The sequence below is a fragment of the Cherax quadricarinatus genome, chromosome 2 (assembly GCF_038502225.1).
Source record: "Cherax quadricarinatus isolate ZL_2023a chromosome 2, ASM3850222v1, whole genome shotgun sequence".
Lineage (NCBI taxonomy): Eukaryota > Metazoa > Arthropoda > Malacostraca > Decapoda > Parastacidae > Cherax > Cherax quadricarinatus.
The window spans coordinates 886813-907222 of NC_091293.1; the positions used below are offsets into that span (position 1 = coordinate 886813).

Sequence of the window (20410 nt, forward strand, 5' to 3'; positions counted from 1 at the left end):
TCAGTGCTACCCAAGAAATAAATTTTGATGATTCTATTTACTCATCATGCAAATCTCATTCAAATCCAACCCCTTTCACTCATGAATTTCTCTAACTTAAATTTGAAACTACCCAACATTTTAGCTTAAATAACCCTACTAGGCAGACTGTTCCACTCATCAACTACCCTATTTCCAAATCTTATATCCTTTGGAAATCTAAACTTATCTAATTTGAATCCTTTATTGTGGGTTCTTTCTTGAAGGGATATCCTCAAAACCTTATTTATATATCCTTTGTTGATACCCATCTTCCACTTACACACTTTGATCATGTCTCCCCTCATTCTTCATATGGAAGATTTCTAATAATATGTATTAATTTGGTCATTCTACGCTGGATGTTTTCTAGCGAATTTATATCCATTCTGTAATATGGAGACCAGAACTGAGCTGCGTAATCTAGATGAGGCCTTACTAATGATATATAAAGCTGTAAAATAACCGCTGGACTTCTGTTGCTTACACTTCTAGATATAAATCCCAGTAATCTGTTTGTTACGTACGCTTAGGTACTGCTGTCTTGGTTTAAGGTTGCTGCTTACCATAACCCCAAAGTCCTTTTCGCAGTCTATATGGCTAAGTTCTACGTTATTTAACTGATGAGTATACTAGGGTTATGGACACTCGAGCTTCAGAACCTTGCATTTATCTACATTGAACTGCGTCTGCCACTTTTCTGACCAGGAATTGCATTTGTCTAAATCCTCCTGAAGTTCCGTGACATCTACGTTTGAATCAATTATCCTACTTATCTTTGTGTCATCGGCGAATTTGCTTATATCATTAGTAATTCCCTCATCAAGGTCATTGATATGTATTATAAACAACAACGGGCCCAAGACTCATCCCTGTGGAACGCCACTTGTTACAGATCCTCACTCAGATTTAACCCCATTTAAGCATACTCTCTGCTTCCTATTGGTGAGCCGTGACTCGATCCATTGTGGCACTTTTCCCCCAATTCCATGAGCTGCCACTTTCTTTAACAGTCTCTGGTGCAGTACTCTATCAAAAGCCTTACTAAAATCTAAATAAACAATATCAAGCTCTTTATCATGGTCAACTGCCTCAAAAACTTTACTGAAGAAGGTTAATAAATTAGTTAGGCAGGAATGGCCCCTCGTGAATCCATGCCAAGTATCATTAATCAAGCTATGCTTATCGAGATGGCTTCTTATAATATCAGCTATAATTGACTCTAGTAATTTGCCTACAATTGAGGTTAGGCTTATCGGGCAGTAATTTGACGGTAACGACTTGGCCCCTGCTTCACCGGTTTCAAGAGAAATATTAAAAATATTAGTCAATGGTTCACAAGGTTCCATTTTACACTCTTTAAGAACCCTTGAAAAAAGTTCATCAGGGCCAGGGGATTTATTTTGCTTTATTTGGTCTGTCTGTTTGATAACCATTTCACTAGTGACTGTGATATTGCATAATTTATCATCTTCAGGCCCACTATAAAAATTTATTACTTGGATATTGTTTGTCTTCCTGAGTGAAAAGAGAGAGAAAATAATTAAGAATAGAGCACATTTCATTCTCTTTATCAGTAAGATGCCCATAGTTATTTGTAACGGGACCTACCTCATTTCTAACTTTTGTTCTATAAACCTAGGAAAAACTTTTTGGGTTAGTTTTCAAATCCCTAGTAACTTTAATTTCATGCTCCCATTTAGCTTTTCTTATCCCCTTTTTAACGTCCCTTTTAATGTCAATATACTGCTTTATAAGATGACCCTCACATCTTTTGATGTGCCTATAAATTCCTTTTTTCTGTCCTAAAAGATATTTGAGCCTATTATTCATCCATTTTGGGTCATTTCTATTAGATCTAATTTCCTTATATGGGATAAATTTCCTTTAGGCAGCATGTATTGTGTTAAGAAAGCTGTCATACTGATAGCTCTCTTTGTTACCCCAGTCCACAGATAAGTGTTCTCTAAGCCCATTGTAATTTGCTAAGTGAAAATCTGGGACCATTACTGAATTATCCCTATCATACTTCCATTCAATGCTAGAGGTAATTGATTTATGATTGCTTGTGCCGAGCTCCTCTGTAATTTCTAAATTATTAACAAGGGTTTCCTTGTTTGCCAAAACCAAGTCAAGCAGGTTATTTCCCCTTGTAGGCACTGTCACAAACTGCTTCAAAAAACAGTCCTGAACTACTACTAAGAAGTCATTTGATTCTAAATTCCCAGTTAAGAAATTCCAATCAATATGACTAAAGTTAGTCCCCTAGAATTACTACATTATCGTGCCTTGTGGCCCCAACAATTTCCTCCCATAGTAGTCTCCCTTGGTCCCTATCTAAGTTTGGGGGGACAGTATATCACACCTAAAATAAATTTTTCATGCCCCTCTGAAAATTCTATCCAAACAGACTCTGTATGTGTTACTTCAGACTTAACCTTTTGACTGTCGCAATCCCCTTTCTGAAACTGTCATTCTTTGTTGCAAAATTTTTGAAAAAAAAAAAAATTTCTTATGAAATGATAAAGAATCTTTTCTCGATGGTAATGACACCAAAAGTACGAAATTTGGTCGAAAACTCACGGAATTACGCTCCCACAAAGTTAGTGGTCTCGGCGACATATACGCATCGGCGATTTCGCCGACTTTGAGCCCTGTTTTTGGCCAATTCCGTTGTTCCAGTTGACCAAACTCATAGCTATTTCTCTAGAACTTTATTTTTTTCTATCAATTGAGTACAAGAAACCGCCCATTTACCGATTTGTACTACCCAGTAAAGTGGTCAGAAATTGGCAATTTGGCCAATTTCACTCAAATTAAAAAAGATGTCAGTTTCAAAATAGGGTCCAGAATAAACAATGTGGACATTCTTGGCATTAAAATAACATATCCTCTGTTCATTAGTCACGTCTCTAGGCCCCTCTTATATTACTATTGCTTTCTATTTTGATTTTTTATTCATTCAAAAAATGCAAAATTTACTGTTATGCAGACTAATGCATTATTGTAAAAATGGTATAAATAATATCAGTGCACTAGTGAAAGAATATTAGACTCCCCAGTTGACGTGTATTGGACGTGTGGTGTGATTTGCTTACTCCTGAACTTTGGTAAAAATTGAACATTTCCGTTACTTTGAGCTCAATTTCAAGGTCATTTTCATCGTGAAACTAATCAAAATCATCTCTATTTCTGTAATATGTTTTCCATTTTATCACACGAGATCATGAAAATGAGAATACAACGATAAATACTATACGAAAATACACCTCAAAGTTGGCGTTTTAATCCAAAAAACGGTCTTTTTTTTTTTTTCCTCGTTATGCACTACGTGCTGCAGGATTTTTTTTCGTGGTGCACACTGACCACACAGACCCATTCTCTCATATGAGGGCCTACCAGCTTTTCCCTGCTTGATTTGAAGCTGCTAGAATTTATGCGTATTAATACGTCCGAAACAGTGGCACGTAAGACGTATATGTACGACCAAAACAGTCAAAGGGTTAATACCTGTTTTTATGCAACATTTCGAGCGATCTCGGACATACAATGCCACCCCACCCCACTTTCCGATACTTCTAGCTACTTGGAACAATTTAAAACCCTGAATGTGACATACTGCAGATATGTCTTGACTTTTTGAATTAAACCACGTCTTGGTTATGGCAAATACATCAATGTTATCTGCACTAGCAACTAATCTCGACTCATCCATCCTATTCCTAACACTACGGGTATTAGCATAATGAATATTTAAAGGCCCATCTTTTTCTTTACCCTTCCTGCTCATTTCTGTTTTTCCACTAAACCTATTACTGTCCTTGTCTCCTAGTGCCACTGGCTTTCCAATATCCACCCCATTCTGCCTGTTACTAGTTCCCCTAGTACTCACATACTACAATGGGACTTCACTGTTTTCCCGCCAAAACCCATACCACTAACTATTCCTAGTTTTAAGTCCTAACAGCTCCCTCCACTGCAGTTGCCAGTGCCCCCACCCCAAACCTAGGTAAGTGAACCCCATCCCTGGCATACACATCATTTCTGCCATAGAAGAGGTCCCAGTTGTCAATGAATGTTACCGAATTTTCCTTACAGTATTTGTCCAGCCAGCAATTGACACCAATTACCCTGGACAACCATTCATTTCCAACTCCTCTCCTTGGCAAAATACCACATATGACAGTGTTCCTATCCTTCCTCCTAATTATCTCTATTGCTGACCTGTATCTACTAATCAGGTCCTCACTCCAGGAAAACACACCCTCTGCCTCCTACTCCTATCCTTCAAGCAGAAGGCCCTATCCATGTACCTAACCTGGCTATCCTCAACAACAACGTTTTTACCTTCCTTGGCGTCGTTCGTCGTGATGTTCCCTGTAGTCAACTTACATTCATCAGGTAGCACGGAGAATGGGTTCGATGTTTCCACAACAGTTTCCTAGATCTTCATTGATTCTACCTCTCCATCCGTCCTCTTGATCCTTAACTTTGTTCCATGCTTTCCAGCCACTGTCCAGGTTCGTTTCTTGGCTTGAGAATTTTCAACAGGAGGATTACTACGAATCATCATGTTTTCTTCAGCCAGTCGCTATATCTCAAGCTTAGCCATCCTCAGTTCTTCCTTTAGCTGCTGGTAGAGTTGCTCAAGAGAGGACATCTTGTTCAGATTCACAGAGCACAAGACTAAGATTATGGTGTTGACGATAGTGAAAATGATAAAAGTGACGATGATGAAATCGATTTTAGGCCCATAGTTGATTTGTTGAGTGAAAGTGATTATCATTATTCCCCAGTGAAACGTACTTTTAGGCATCGTAACCTACACTCGGGCAGTGTTCCGTATGCAGTCGACGGCAAGGGTCGTGGCAGGTCCCGATCCAAACCCCCAGCCACTGATAGTAATAGTGATCATGAAGGAGTGTATGCTGGGATGGAGGAAGAGGGTGGAGGCATGGTGCCTGGACCTCGTGGCATGGTGGGTGGGCAGACAAAGGACTGCCTGGCACTCTGTCAACCATGTGCTGCCTCCACTCCTGCCCCTCCTCCTGGTCTCCCACGCCCCATGCCACAGGTTTAACCTGCACCATGTGACCACGAATGGAACTGGATGGAAAGTACACCATCCATGCCACATCCTTTCAATTTTGATGTCAGTGGTAGTGGCATCATGCCACACTGTCCTATCACAAATGAGTCTACAGAGTTAAGACTATTTTCAACTATACTTTGATGAGCCAATAATGAACCTGATTGTTAACCAGACCACCATGTACTACTGGTATACAATGGACCACACAAATGTTTCAGAATCTTCACGGTTGCACAGGTGGAAAGATACAACTGTGGCTGAAATGTAATTATTACTTGGCACTGTCATGATTATGCCACACACATACAAGAACAATATAGCACACTACTGGTCCACAGACCACTTCATCAGTACTCCAGTCTTCCGTGACCTCCTTCCCTGCAACAGATTCACTCTGTTGCTATGAATGTTGCACTTCTCAGACAGGAATACGCCAAACCGAAATGAGCTCTTATATAAAATCCGGGAATTATTTATGTATCTGAAGCAAAAATTCAGTGCCTACTTTTATCCATTCAAGAACATTGTTATTGACGAGTCCTTGGTTCTGTTCAAGGGACGACTGTCATTCAAACAATATATACCAAGCAAACGTAATCGCTTTGGTATAAAAGTCTTTATTATGTACAACTGGTCTTGTGTTGGATGGCGTTATCTACACATAAAAACACATTCGACAATAACATGCACATGTTGGGCATTTCTGGTGATGTTGTTCACGATGATGCAGCCATACCTTGGCAAGGGCCATACATTGTTCACAGGCAACTGGTATACAAGCCCTATGCTCGCTGACTTTCTACATGTGAACAGTACTGATATATGTATGTGAAACAGTGAGAAGAAATAGAAAACACATGCCAAAGTTCACTGGAGCAAGTCTAGTGGAAGAGTTTCGTGCCAATGACATCATGGCACTGACGTGGGATGACAAACGGGATGTGACGATTCTGTCAAACATCCACAGTTACGAGATGGTAGACAGACAGACGGACTGAGCAAGTTTAACAACGAACCTATCGTAAAGCCAGCTGCTGTCGTCGACTATACGAACAATATGCGAGTAGTCGACAAGTGTGACATGATGATAAGGTTTGTTGACTGTGTGTGTAGGAGTCGCAAGTGGTATATCAGCGTTTTCCACCTTGTAGACATTGCAATGCTCAGTGCCTTCAACATGTATGAAATAGACTGGCAAGCAACAACGATATGTGGAATTCACCCTCAGAAAAAGTGTGTTGTGTGTGCTTACACTACACAGCAACCCCAATTGCAAAAAGACATGATTCACATGTCAGCAGTTTGGGGTGGCACTCTGTATGAATCCATCCTTATTCGAGTATCATACAGTGGTTGACTTCTAGAAACATAACTGGGACCTGTAAATACATACCTTGTACATGTATATATATATATATATATATATGTAAGCAATAGTATATGATTGAACCAAGTGTACAAATTCATCTATCACTGTGAACATGTGTGTTTGTGACAGTATGATTACTAATTCAGTACCAAACATTTGTGTCTCAACAAGAATTGGCTATGAAATCAAAAGATCTGCAACAAAACATTGTTATCATAACATGAAAACAAAAAATAGAAAAGAATTGGAAAAAATGATAAATGTTTATTATTTCTGCAAGTGGCAGTGCTCCATGTTGCAGACACCTCATCATTTAGCACCAGATTTGCAGGCTTATATCTCGGTAAATAATGGCCCTAAAAAAAAAAATTTTATCCTATGACATTTATAAAAATGTGCTCTTCATTTAACCCTTTCAGGGTTTCCGACGTATTAGTATGGCTTATGCACCAGGGTTATTGACATACTAGTATGCCTAAATTCTAGCACCTTCAAATCTAGCAAGAGAAAGCTGGCACTAAAATGTTATTTTAGTGCCAGGAATATCTTGTTTATTCTGGACCCTATTTGGAAATTGGCATCGTGTGAAATTGGCAAAATTGCTAATTTCTGACCACTTTATTGGATAGTTGAAATCGGTAAATGGGTGGTTTCTTGTATTCATTCGATAGAAAAAAATGGAGTTCTAGCAAAATACATAGTTATGATTTTTGTCGACTAGTACACTGGAATTACCTGGAGTTTACCTGGAGAGAGTTTCGGGGGTCAATGCCCCCGCGGCCCGGTCTGTGACCGGGCCGAAAATAAGGCTCAAAGTGGGCAAAATTTTCGATGCGTAAACATCGTTGAGACCGCTAACTTCGTGAGAGCATAATTCCGTGTTTTCCATCAAATTTCATACTTTTGGTGTCATCATGATCGGGAAAAGATTCTCTACCTTTTCATGATTTTTTTTTTTTTTTTTTTTTTTACGAAAAATTTTCGACCCAGAGAACAAGTTTAGGAGAGGGCCTCTCAACTCTGATAGGGTTAAAAAAAACAGTTTTTTTTTTTTTAATATTTGGAGTGCTAAGCGAGTGAACGTAGATTCATGTTTAGACAGTTTAAGGGTTAATATGCGTTTCGTCTGGCTGAGTGACCCCTTACACATTTCTGTTCACATTCTTGGTGCGTGTCATTTACTCGTTAATGTATGTTAGTGTAAATTTTTACCTGGCATTTATGTGTTTATACATGGGATGGGGGGGAGAATGGTGTTCCACTTTACAGTGGTAGCCTGGAACCTAACCTGCCATATAAGTGGGGCCCTACAGTAATGTCAAGAAAGGGACTCTAGTATTTTTCCTTTTTTGAGGTCACCCTTCCTTGATGGTAGTGCTGTCAAGTTAAAAAATGGGAAAGGTACCTACACATTGCAAGTTTATCTTTTATAAAAGTGTATTTTTTTCTTTCCACATTCTTTGTGTTAGGCTAAATTTTAGAATGCCTGCTACTGCTCTGCATACACAATTTGTCATGATCATTACAGAAAAGCTCTAACTCAAATTTTGTTCATCTGTGGCTTCAAATTATGTAGGATTTCTGTTTTTATTATAGAGTTGATATGAAAGTGTTATGCAGAAATCATATATATTTATATTTTGACATCAGTTTCAGTAATCTTTAATAAAATGTCAATGTTTTCACCAGTCAGCAGAAAGGCTCTGTGTTGTATTGTCAGACGTAGGGGGTACTGCATGGCTACCTCTTACTTGCATCACTTATGCTGAAGAAACACAAGACCCTTCTGTCTTGTCTCATCACAAGTACATCACTAAAGTTTTAAATAAGCACAAGAAAATGTGAGTATGTTTCATATTTAATTTTTTCATTATGATTTCCAAAATTGTAATATTTTAACATTGATTGTAAACTGCTCAGGTAAGGGGAAAGATTTAAACTCATGGCAAGCCAGTTCTCTAACCAACATGGTATGGAAATAAAAGTACTGGCCTGCTGGTTTAAGGATTTCCTTGCTGTGGATTCAAATTCTGTTTGATCTATGTGATTTTAAGTTGCGCTTTACCGTATGTTTCTTACAAAAGCTTCATTGTGATTACATTAGCTGAGAGGGTCTTGAATTTCATGAGCATGAGTGAATAACAATTGTAGGGGTTTTAGCATACAAACTAAGCTGGGTCATATAATAAGTTAGCTGTAATAGGACTTAGCTTGATGATGTCTCCACATTCTGCAGCCGCATCCAAGGTGTTCTTGGAGCCGACAATGCAACTGTAACCACACATGGGCTGTAAGGGAAAAGGTATGATGAGTACAATTACCCCTAGGGGGGTGTTATTCAGCATATCTCAAACTGATTGCTGAAGTTATACATACCGGATATGGTACCTCCAAATAAAACGTGTTTATCAGATGTACCTGGGTATTTATAGCTGACCCGTACATCCGGATATCCGAAGTCTTGATTGAAGCAGACGTGTTCTTTGAAGAACGTCACACTGTCTTCCACTTCGTTGAGAAATTTGCAACACTCTTTGTTACACACTGCTCATCAAGTATTGTCTATTGTTCACAGTCATACCACTAAAGAAGCTGATCACACTTCTGCTGTGTCCGTTGAGATTCTTTTATTAACAAAACACGCGATCACTATTGTCTTTGTTATTACAGTGTGACGCATGAGTTGTCTCGACTAAGTCTAAAAGGAATCTACCCCACAGTGCCCCTTGCTGGCTTGACTTGCCCTCATATGATTTTGTCCTTCTTTGCCAAACTGCAACAATTTGCAACACAAATGCTTGATTTCTTGATATGTCTCGATCAATGAGAGTTCATTATTGTCTCGCATGTTAATAAGCGTGGTAGAAGTTTCCCTGTACCTTTCCTGTTGTGGTACAGAGGTTATTACTCTCGTTAACTCACATTGGTTGCAACACTGGTCTCTCTCAAGGAAGTGATGTGATTATCTCTTATTCCTTTAACATGAAAGTGCATTTGCATTGTACAAATTCATTAGAGTAATTCATATGTGAATGAAGGAATTTATCAATATTTCAGGATGTAGGATAGGGAGAGATGCAGGATTAAACGATAATGAAAGTGACATCAAGTGTGAGTTGTCGCAGTTGATCATTGCTGGCAGCACAGTGCATTTTTGGAAATTCTGAAGAGAAGTTGCAGAGGTTGGTGTTTATAAAAGGAGGATACTTAAAATACGGTAGGGCCCCACTTACATGGCAGGTTAGGTCCCAGGCCTTAAAGTGGAAATTACCAAGAAGTGGAACACCATTTTTTCCACTTATAAATGCCAGACAAATTTACACTAACTTACAGTAGACCGTTATATTACACGGTAGTTACGTTCCTGAAAACGCCGTGTTAGGCATATCCATGTTAGATAAACTGAAGAACTTGTGGGAAAAAAATAGGGTTATGTACCTGGGAGCCCCCAAAAAGCCAAACAACTTTTTTGTTTAGATCAACAGATCTTACAAAAATAAAAGTGAGTGTGTAATTGTAGTTCATTGTCATGATATATTGTTTTCTTAACTGCTTAAGACTACAAATGCAACAGAAATAATATTTCTTACCTTAAATTGTGGGTGCTGGTGTTTGTGGATGATTGTGAAGAGAGTGTAGAGTTATGTTGTGGTCCTACTGGGCTGAGGTGGATGGTAGAGGTTCTGGTACTGAAGTTGATGGTTATACTTGAGTGTGCATAAATTCTGTAATTGATTTCTGGGCTATTTTACCCTGCAGTACATTATACAGCTGATAAGGTATCAGCTGCTCTAGAGAGAGACACACACACACACACACACACACACACACACACACACACACACACACACACACACACACACACACACACACACACACACACACACACACACACACACACACACACACACACACCCTATTTGGAAATTGGCATCTTTTGAAATGTGTGAGAAATTGGCAAAATTGCTAATTTCTGACCACTTTATTGGATAGTTGAAATCGGTAAATGGGTGGTTTCTTGTACTCATTTGATAGAGAAAATGGAGTTCTAGCGAAATAGTTAGGATTTTTGTCTACTAGTACACTGGAATTGGCTCAAAGTGGGCGAAATCGCCAATGCGTAAACATCGTCAAGACCACTAACTTCGCGAGAGCATAATTCCATAAGTTTTCCGTCAAATTTCATACTTTTGGTGTCCTTATGATAGGGAAAAGATTCTCCTTTCATAAGAATTTTTTTTTTTTTTTTTTCTGAAAAATTTTTGACCCGGAGAACAAGTTTAGGAGAGGGCCTCTCGACCCTGAAAGGGTTAAAACCGAATTTATGGTGTATTTTCGTATAATATTTATGGATGTATTCTAGTTTTCTTGGTCTCGTTTGATAGAATGGAAGATATGTTACAGAAATAGAGATGATTTTGATTGGTTTCATGATGAAAAGTACCTTGAAATTGAGCTCAAAGTACCAGAAATGTTCGATTTTTGCCGATGTCCAATATGTGTCCAACTGGCCAGTCTAGTATGCAGTCGTGAATGGGTTGACATCATTTATACAATTATTATAATGCAGTAGTCTGTATAACAGTAAATCTATTTTTGTGTTAATAAAAATTCAAAATGGAAAGCAAGAGTTATGTAAGAGGGGACTGGAGACGTGACTAATAAACAGAGAAAATGTTACTTTAGTGCCAGGAATGTCTGCATTGTTTATTCTAGACCCTATTTTGAAATTTGTGAAATTAGCCAAATTGCCAATTTCTGACCTTTTCATTTGGTAGTTGGAATCGGTAAATGGGCAGTTTCTTGTACTCATTCGAGAGAACAAATGGAGGTCTACTGACATAGCTATGATTTTAGTCGACAAACAAAAGAATTGGCCAAAAACAGGGCTCAAATTGGGCGGAATCACTGATGCGTCAATACAGTGGACCCCCGCATACCGATTTTAATCCGTGCAAGAGGGGTAATTGTTATGCGAAATAATCGGTATGTGAATGAATTTTCCCCATAAGAAATAATGGAAATAAAATTAATCCGTGCAAGACACCCAAAAGTATGAAAAAAAAAATTTTTTACCACATGAAATGTTAATTTTAATACACACAAACTGAAAAAGGCATGCACACTTACATGACACTTACTTTTATTGAAGATCTGGTGATGATTGATGGGATGGGAGGAGGGGAGAGAGAGTGTTAGTGTTTAGAAGGGGAATCCCCTTCCATTAAGACTTGAGGTGTCGAGTCCTTTTCTGGGGTTACTTCCCTTCTTCTTTTAATGCCACTAGGACCAGCTTCAGAGTTTATCTGGAGTTTATCTGGAGAGAGTTCCGGGGGTCAACGCCCCCGCGGCCCGGTCTGTGACCAGGCCTCCTTAGGTCAGTGTCCCAGGATGCGACCCACACCAGTCGACTAACACCCAGGTACCCATTTTACTGATGGGGAACATAGACAACAGGTGGAAAGAAACACGTCCAATGTTTCTACTCTGGCTGGGAATCGAACCCAGGCCCTCACCGTGTGAAGCGAGAGCGTTAACCACCAGGCCAGAAGTCACTGGACTTCTTTCGCACAACATATCTGTCCATAGTGGCCTGTACCTCTCGTTCCTTTATGACTTCCCTAAAGTGTTTCACAACATTGTCAGTGTACAGGTTGCCAACATGGCTTGCAATAGCTGTGTGAGGGTGATTTTCATCAAAAAAGGTTTGCACTTCAAGCCACTTTGCACACATTTCCTTAATCTTTGTAGTAGGCAACTTCTTCAATTTCTCTCTCCCCTCCTCTGAACCAGTTTCCTCAGGTCTGGCCTCTTGCTCTTGAAGTTGATCTATCAGCTCATCAGTGGTTAGTTCTTCATTGTCCTCCTCCACCAACTCTTCCACATCCTCCCCACTAACCTCCAACCCCAAGGACTTTCCCAATGCCACAATGGATTCCTCAACTGGCATAATCCTCTCAGGGTTAGCCTCAAACCCTTCAAAATCCCTTTTGTCTACACATTCTGGCCACAGTTTCTTCCAAGCAGAGTTCAAGGTCTTCTTAGTCACTCCCTCCCAAGCCTTACCTATAAGGTTTACACAATTGAGGATATTAAAGTGCTCTCTCCAAAACTCTCTTAGAGTCAGTTGAGTTTCTGAGGTCACTACAAAGCACCTTTCAAACAGAGCTTTTGTGTACAGTTTTTTGAAGTTTGCAATAACCTGCTGGTCCATGGGCTGCAGGAGAGGAGTGGTATTAGGAGGCAAAAACTTCACCTTAATGAAGCTCATGTCCCCATAAAGTCGCTCTGCCACGTCTGTAGGATGACCAGGGGCATTGTCTAACACCAGGAGGCACTTAAGTTCTAATTTCTTTTCAGTTAGGTAATCTTTCACATTGGGGGCAAATGCATGGTGTAACCAGTTATAGAAAAAGTCCCTAGTGACCCATGCCTTACTGTTTGCCCTCCACAGCACACACAAATTCTCCTTGAGGACATTCTTTTGCCTGAACGCTCTGGGAGTTTCAGAGTGATACACTAATAAAGGCTTAACTTTGCAATCACCACTAGCATTGGAACACATCAACAAAGTAAGCCTGTCTTTCATAGGCTTATGTCCTGGGAGTGCCTTTTCCTCCTGAGTAATGTAGGTCCTGCTTGGCATTTTCTTCCAAAACAGGCCTGTTTCATCACAATTAAACACTTGTTCAGGTTTCAGTCCTTCACTGTCTATGTACTCCTTGAATTCCTGCACATATTTTTCAGCCGCTTTGTGGTCCGAACTGGCAGCCTCACCATGCCTTATCACACTATGTGTGCCACTACGCTTCTTAAATCTCTCAAACCAACCTTTGCTGGCCTTAAATTCACTCACATCAGCACTAGTTGCAGGCATTTTTTTAATTAAATCCTGATGCAACTTCCTAGCCTTTTCACTTATGATCGCTTGAGAGATGCTATCTCCTGCTAGCTGTTTTTCATTTATCCACACCAATAAGAGTCTCTCAACATCTTCCATCACTTGCGATCTTTGTTTCGAAAACACAGTTAAACCTTTGGCAAGAACAGCTTCCTTGATTGCCTTTCTGGTGCCCACAATAGTAGCGATGGTTGATTGGGGTTTCTTGTACAACCTGACCAGGTCGGCGATACGCACTCCACTTTCATACTTATCAATGATCTCTCTCTTCATTTCTATTGGAATTCTCACCCTTATTGGTGTACGGTTGGCACTAGAAGCTTTCTTGGGGCCCATGGTCACTTATTTTCCAGAAACAGCACCGAAAACACTGTAATAATACGAAATATTCCGATTGTATGCTTGGATGTTACCGCGGAGGCTGGCTGGTAAACAATGGCACGGGCGGCACATGTGAGGCTGGCTGAGGGCGCACATTGGACGCGTCTCGGACGAAAATCGGTGAGCGGGTTTTTAAGCGGTATGCGCGGCAAAATTTTTGCGATTAAAGCAAGCGGTATGCGGATTAATCGCTATGTGGTGCCATCGGTATGCGGGGGTCCACTGTATTGCTGAGATCACTAGATTCGCGAGTGTAATTTCGTACTTTTGGTGTCATTACCACCGTGAAAAATTTTTCTATCATTTCATAAGAGAAATTTTTTTTTATAAATTTTTTGACACGAGAGTTAACCCTTTGACTGTCGAAACCCCAAATCTTGGTGTCTCCTGGTGTTGAAAATTTTTTGAAAAAAAAAAAAAAAGAAAAGGATTTTTCTTTTGAAATGATAGAGAATCTTTTCCCGATGGTAATGACACCAAAAGTATGAAATCTGATGGAAAACTTACATAATTACGCTCTTGTGGAGTTAGTGACCTCGGTGATATTTACAAATTGGCAATTTCACCCACTTTGAGCCGTATTTTCGGCTAATTCCATTGTACCAGTCGACCAAACTCATAGCTATTTCATAAGAATATAAGAACATAAGAATGGAGGAACACTGCAGAAGGCCTACTGGCAGGTCCTTATCAAAACGACCTCTACCCAAAGCTACCCAAGAATTAACTCCTGTACCCAATGACACTAATCAAACCCAGCCCCTCCCACTCATATATTTGTCCTAGCCTCTATCACCCCACTGGGAAGACTGTTCCATGCATCCACAACTCTGTTTGAAAACCAGTGCTGGTTAGAACTACGTTTGTTCTGTCGATTGAGTACAAGAAGCTGCCTATTTACTGATTTTAACTACCTAATAATGTGGTCAGAAATTGGAAATTTGGCCAATTTCACGCAAATTAAAAAGTATGCCAATTACAAAATAGGGCCTAGAATGAACAATGCAGACATTCCTGGCTCTAAAACAACATTTTCTTTGTTCATCAGTCACATCTCCAGGCCCCTCTGATATTACTCTTGCTTTCTATTTTGAATTTTTATTCAAACAAAAAATAGAAGATTTACTGTTATGCAGACTACTGCAATATTTTAATTGTATAAATAATGGAAAAGGCGTATGACAGGGTGGATAGGGGGGCAATGTGGCAGATGTTGCAAGTGTATGGTGTAGGAGGTAGGTTACTGAAAGCAGTGAAGAGTTTTTACGAGGATAGTGAGGCTCAAGTTAGAGTATGTAGGAAAGAGGGAAATTTTTTCCCAGTAAAAGTAGGCCTTAGACAAGGATGTGTGATGTCACCGTGGTTGTTTAATATATTTATAGATGGGGTTGTAAGAGAAGTAAATGCGAGGGTCTTGGCAAGAGGCGTGGAGTTAAAAGATAAAGAATCACACACAAAGTGGGAGTTGTCACAGCTGCTCTTTGCTGATGACACTGTGCTCTTGGGAGATTCTGAAGAGAAGTTGCAGAGATTGGTGGATGAATTTGGTAGGGTGTGCAAAAGAAGAAAATTAAAGGTGAATACAGGAAAGAGTAAGGTTATGAGGATAACAAAAAGATTAGGTGATGAAAGATTGAATATCAGATTGGAGGGAGAGAGTATGGAGGAGGTGAACGTATTCAGATATTTGGGAGTGGACGTGTCAGCGGATGGGTCTATGAAAGATGAGGTGAATCATAGAATTGATGAGGGAAAAAGAGTGAGTGGTGCACTTAGGAGTCTGTGGAGACAAAGAACCTTGTCCTTGGAGGCAAAGAGGGGAATGTATGAGAGTATAATTTTACCAACGCTCTTATATGGGTGTGAAGCGTGGGTGATGAATGTTGCAGCGAGGAGAAGGCTGGAGGCAGTGGAGATGTCATGTCTGAGGGCAATGTGTGGTGTGAATATAATGCAGAGAATTCGTAGTTTGGAAGTTAGGAGGAGGTGCGGGATTACCAAAACTGTTGTCCAGAGGGCTGAGGAAGGGTTGTTGAGGTGGTTCGGACATGTAGAGAGAATGGAGTGAAACAGAATGACTTCAAGAGTGTATCAGTCTGTAGTGGAAGGAAGGCGGGGTAGGGGTCGGCCTAGGAAAGGTTGGAGGGAGGGGGTAAAGGAGGTTTTGTGTGCGAGGGGCTTGGACTTCCAGGAGGCATGCATGAGCGTGTTTGATAGGAGTGAATGGAGACAAATGGTTTTTAATACTTGACGTGCTGTTGGAGTGTGAGCAAAGTAACATTTATGAAGGGATTCAGGGAAACCGGCAGGCCGGACTTGAGTCCTGGAGATGGGAAGTACAGTGCCTGCACTCTGAAGGAGGGGTGTTAATGTTGCAGTTTAAAAACTGTAGTGTAAAGCACCCTTCTGGCAAGACAGTGATGGAGTGAATGATGGTGAAAGTTTTTCTTTTTCGGGCCACCCTGCCTTGGTGGGAATCGGCCAGTGTGATAATAAAAAAAAAAATAAAAATAATGTCAACCCATTCATGACTGCATATTAGAATGGCTAGTTGGACATTTATTGGACTATGACATCATTTGTTTATTTTTGAACATCGGCAAAAATCAAACATTTCCCCAACTTTGAGCTCCATTTCAAGGTTCTTTACATAGTAAAACTTTGATTAATCAAAATCACCTCTATTTCTATAATATGTTTTCCATTCTATTAAATGAGAATAACAAAACAAGAATACAACCATAAATCTTTCTTTCAACGTACCAGCTGTATCCCACCGAGGTGGGGTGGCCCAAAAGGAAAAGCGAAAGTTTCTCCTTTCAAATTTAGTAATATATACAGGAGAAAGGGTTACTAGCCCCTTGCTCCCGGCATTTCAGTCGCCTCTTACGACACGCATGGCTTACGGAGGAAGAATTCTGTTCTACTTCCCCATGGAGATAAGAAATAAACAAGAACAAAAACTAGAAAGAAAATAACAGAAAACCCAGAGGGGTGTGCATATATATGCTTGTACATGTATGTGCAGTGTGACCTAAGTGTAAGTAGAAGTAGCAAGACATACCTGAAATCTTGCATGTTTATGAGATAGACAAAAGACACCAGCAATCCTACCATCATGTAAAACAATTACAGGCTTTCGTTTTACACTCACTTGGCAGGACGATAGTACCTCCCTGGGCGGTTGCTGTCTACCAACCTTCTACCTAGGACAACCATAAATACTATACGAAAATAGACCACGGAGTCGGCATTTTAATTAAAAAAAATGGTCAGTTTTTTTTCTCGTGCACTGCATGCTGCAGGATTTTTTTATATGGTGCACACAGACCCATTCTTTCACATGTAGGCCTACCAGCTTTCTCCTGCTTGATTTGAAGCTGCTAGAATTTGTGAGTATATACACGTCAAACACAGTGGCTTGTAAGACGTATACACCTACCATCCGACTTAAGACCTGCTCGACATACATCCACTTGACTTACGACTGTACATCTGGTAGCTGGGCTGGGCTGGGTTGGCTGATACATACCACCGTACAATATTTGATGATACTTGCGGCGGGAATGCTCCATTCAGGCAACATCAGTTTGAGTAACCCTGCCCTATCAGGAGCATCATACATACTGTATTAACTGTGCTAACTGGACAGTAAATTTCACCATGGTCCCTAAGAGGAAGTCTGAATCTTGCACTGGAGATTGTGGCAAGAAGGCAAGAAAAGCTCTTACTCGAACTCTCACTATTTGTTTTCACTGTTGCACATAAATCTGTGTGTATCTATCTGCCTGTATATCTGTCTGTTTATCTGTCTTTGTCTTCCTGTGTGTCTTTCTGTCTACCTGTGTGTCTGTCTTTCTGTCTGCTTCTCTCTCTCTCTCAGAGCCGCTCATGAACCAACAAGTATTACACACTAAGCAGAGTTGTCACATCTTCAATATGATGCTAATATTGCTATACAGCTTATTTTTCTATCACAATTCATCTATTATGACATAATAAACTATAAATAACATAAAAGCCTGATATACACCCTAGAATGAATAAAATATGAACTTCACTGCTTTAAACTCCACGTCTTGCACCTGTGCTGGTGTGCAGGTACACATTAAGATCATTGTGTGTTATTGGTCTTGAAGATGCCATATTAATAATGATAATAATAACACAATAATCATTCTGAGGCTCATTAAATGTATATAAAATGTTAATATAGACATTTTGCTTAATCTGATTTTTTTTTTTTCAAAATTATATAATAAACACGCTATGTAACATATAAATTAACATAAATATGAGATGTTTTTCTGGTCGGCTTGACAGAGTGAACAAAAACCATTCATGTCCGGGCTGGTAACAACAACTAATTTGTATACAAAACTCGCGAACCTTCTACACTTGTTCTCTCTCTCATTTATTCATTTAATCTTGTGTACTCGCCTCTCGCTCTACATTAAGACTACAGATATTTTAAGGTAGGTAATGAGTAAACACTATATTATATTATAGTTTAATAATTATTAATATTAGTACATACGTATTATTGTAATAATAATACGTAATATTAATTATTAATTTAGTGCACTGGAGCACAGATCCACTGTATAGCACTTTGTCTGGATATTTGGGGTTATCCTAGGTAATTTACAGATACAGATGGAGAGAGATCCAAATTCAGTCAGGCAAGCAGCCAACCCCCCCCCCCAACCCCACCCCACCCACCCACCCAGCCTGCCGGCCTGCCTGCTAGCCAACCAGCCAGCCAGCCAACCGAATACGTATTACACATGTTCGAGAGTTTTCTCTTTACTTAGGGCATATGTTTTAGGACATTCTGCCAGGATGACACGACCAGTGGTATTCTCCCATTCCACTGTGTCAACAATACTTAGATAAAAGTAACATACGATACTGTATGAGGTGTAAAATTTACAATACAGTCCACTACCATGTATACATAATATACAGTACATAAATGATTAAAATATATCAATAGAGGTAAATTATGATAAAAAGAATGAAATAATGATTGTACATTACAGTACTATGTAGGTAGTTTATATATTAAAGGTTTGACATTATGCCCTACCCAGTATGTCGGCAATTTTCAAAGGTTCGACTTACGTCCATTTTGACTTACGACCAGTTGGTTGGAACCAAGCTTGGTCGTAAGTCGGATGGTACCTGTATATACGACTGAAACAGTCAAAGGGTTAATGAATGTAGAGTGGAACCTCTGCTGTTCCACAGGGGGTCAGTGTTGGGCCCCTTGTTGTTCACAATTTACATAAACAATATAGATGAGGGAATAAATAGCAACATAAGCAGAGTTGCTGATGACCCCAAAATAGGCCGTTCAGTTCATTCTATTGAGGACATTAGTGCACTCCAGGATGATTTGAATAGACTGATGCAATGGTCGGAGAAGTGGCAGATGCAGTTTAATGATGACAAATGCAAAGTGCTAAATGTTGGACAGGACAGTAACCATGCCACTTATAAACTGAATAGTGTAGATCTTAATACTACTGATTGTGAAAAGGATTTAGGAGTTCTGGTTAGCAGCAATCTGAAACCAAGACAACAGTGCATAAGTGTTCGCAATGAAGCTTCATATCGAGAAGTACACTGGACCCCCAGTTATCGGCCAACTCGGTTATCTGCCGTTTTTTCGGCAACCGGTTATCGGCCGTTAATTCGGTTATTGGCCATTTGGGAGGCATCCATCCGCCAGCTGGGGCCGCTTGCGAGTAAGTTTGGCTTTGTCTCTGGGCGAGTGAGGAAGATTCTGCTCATTCATCCAAACATTTTGCTATAATCCATTGTTTTTTGTCGTTATTGATTAAGTACAACTGCAAAATAAGCAACTATGGGGCCAAAAAAAAACACTTTACGTAGTACAGTGGATCCCCAGTTTATGATCAGCTCCCAATGCGACCAATTATGTAAGTGTATTTATGTAAGTGCGTTTGTATGTGTATGTTTGGGGGTCTGAAATGGACTAATCTAATTCACAATATTCCTTATGGGAACAAATTCAGTCAGTACTGGCACCTGAACATACTTCTGAAATGAAATAATATCGTAAACCGGGGTCCACTGTATGTGTAAACATGCAATGTTTATATACTATATATATTTAGTATATATATTTAGTATATACATATATTTAGTATATATATACAGTGGACCCCCGCATACCGATTTTAATCCGTGCAAGAGGGGTCATTGTTATGCGAAATAATCGGTATGCGAATGAATTTTCCCCATAAGAAATAATGGAAATCAAATTAATCCGTGCAAGACACCCAAAAGTATGAAAAAAAAAAAATTTTACCACATGAAATGTTAATTTTAATACACACAAACTGAAAAAGGCATGCACACTTACACGACACTTACTTTTATTGAAGATCTGGTGATGATTGATGGGATGGGAGGAGGGGAGAGAGAGTGTTAGTGTTTAGAAGGGGAATCCCCTTCCATTAAGACTTGAGGTGTCGAGTCCTTTTCTGGGGTTACTTCCCTTCTTCTTTTAATGCCACTAGGACCAGCTTCAGAGTCACTGGACTTCTTTCGCACAACATATCTGTCCATAGTGGCCTGTACCTCTCGTTCCTTTATGACTTCCCTAAAGTGTTTCACAACA

At 39.7% G+C, this 20410-nt stretch overlaps 1 protein-coding gene across 5 annotated transcripts in view; it reads left to right on the forward strand.

Moving 5' to 3' along the window:
* The window catches only part of LOC128684957 (uncharacterized), a 124593-nt gene that overhangs the window by 73549 nt on the left and 30634 nt on the right, over positions 1–20410 (forward strand). For 4 of the 5 annotated variants that reach the window (XM_053771467.2, XM_070087081.1, XM_070087074.1 and 1 more), the window contains one exon: positions 8169–8320. The exons of the other annotated variant lie outside the window; for it this stretch is intronic. In XM_053771467.2, coding sequence (XP_053627442.1) covers positions 8169–8320 — 152 coding nt within the window. The remainder of the gene's footprint in view (positions 1–8168; positions 8321–20410) is intronic. 5 annotated transcript variants of the gene reach the window in all.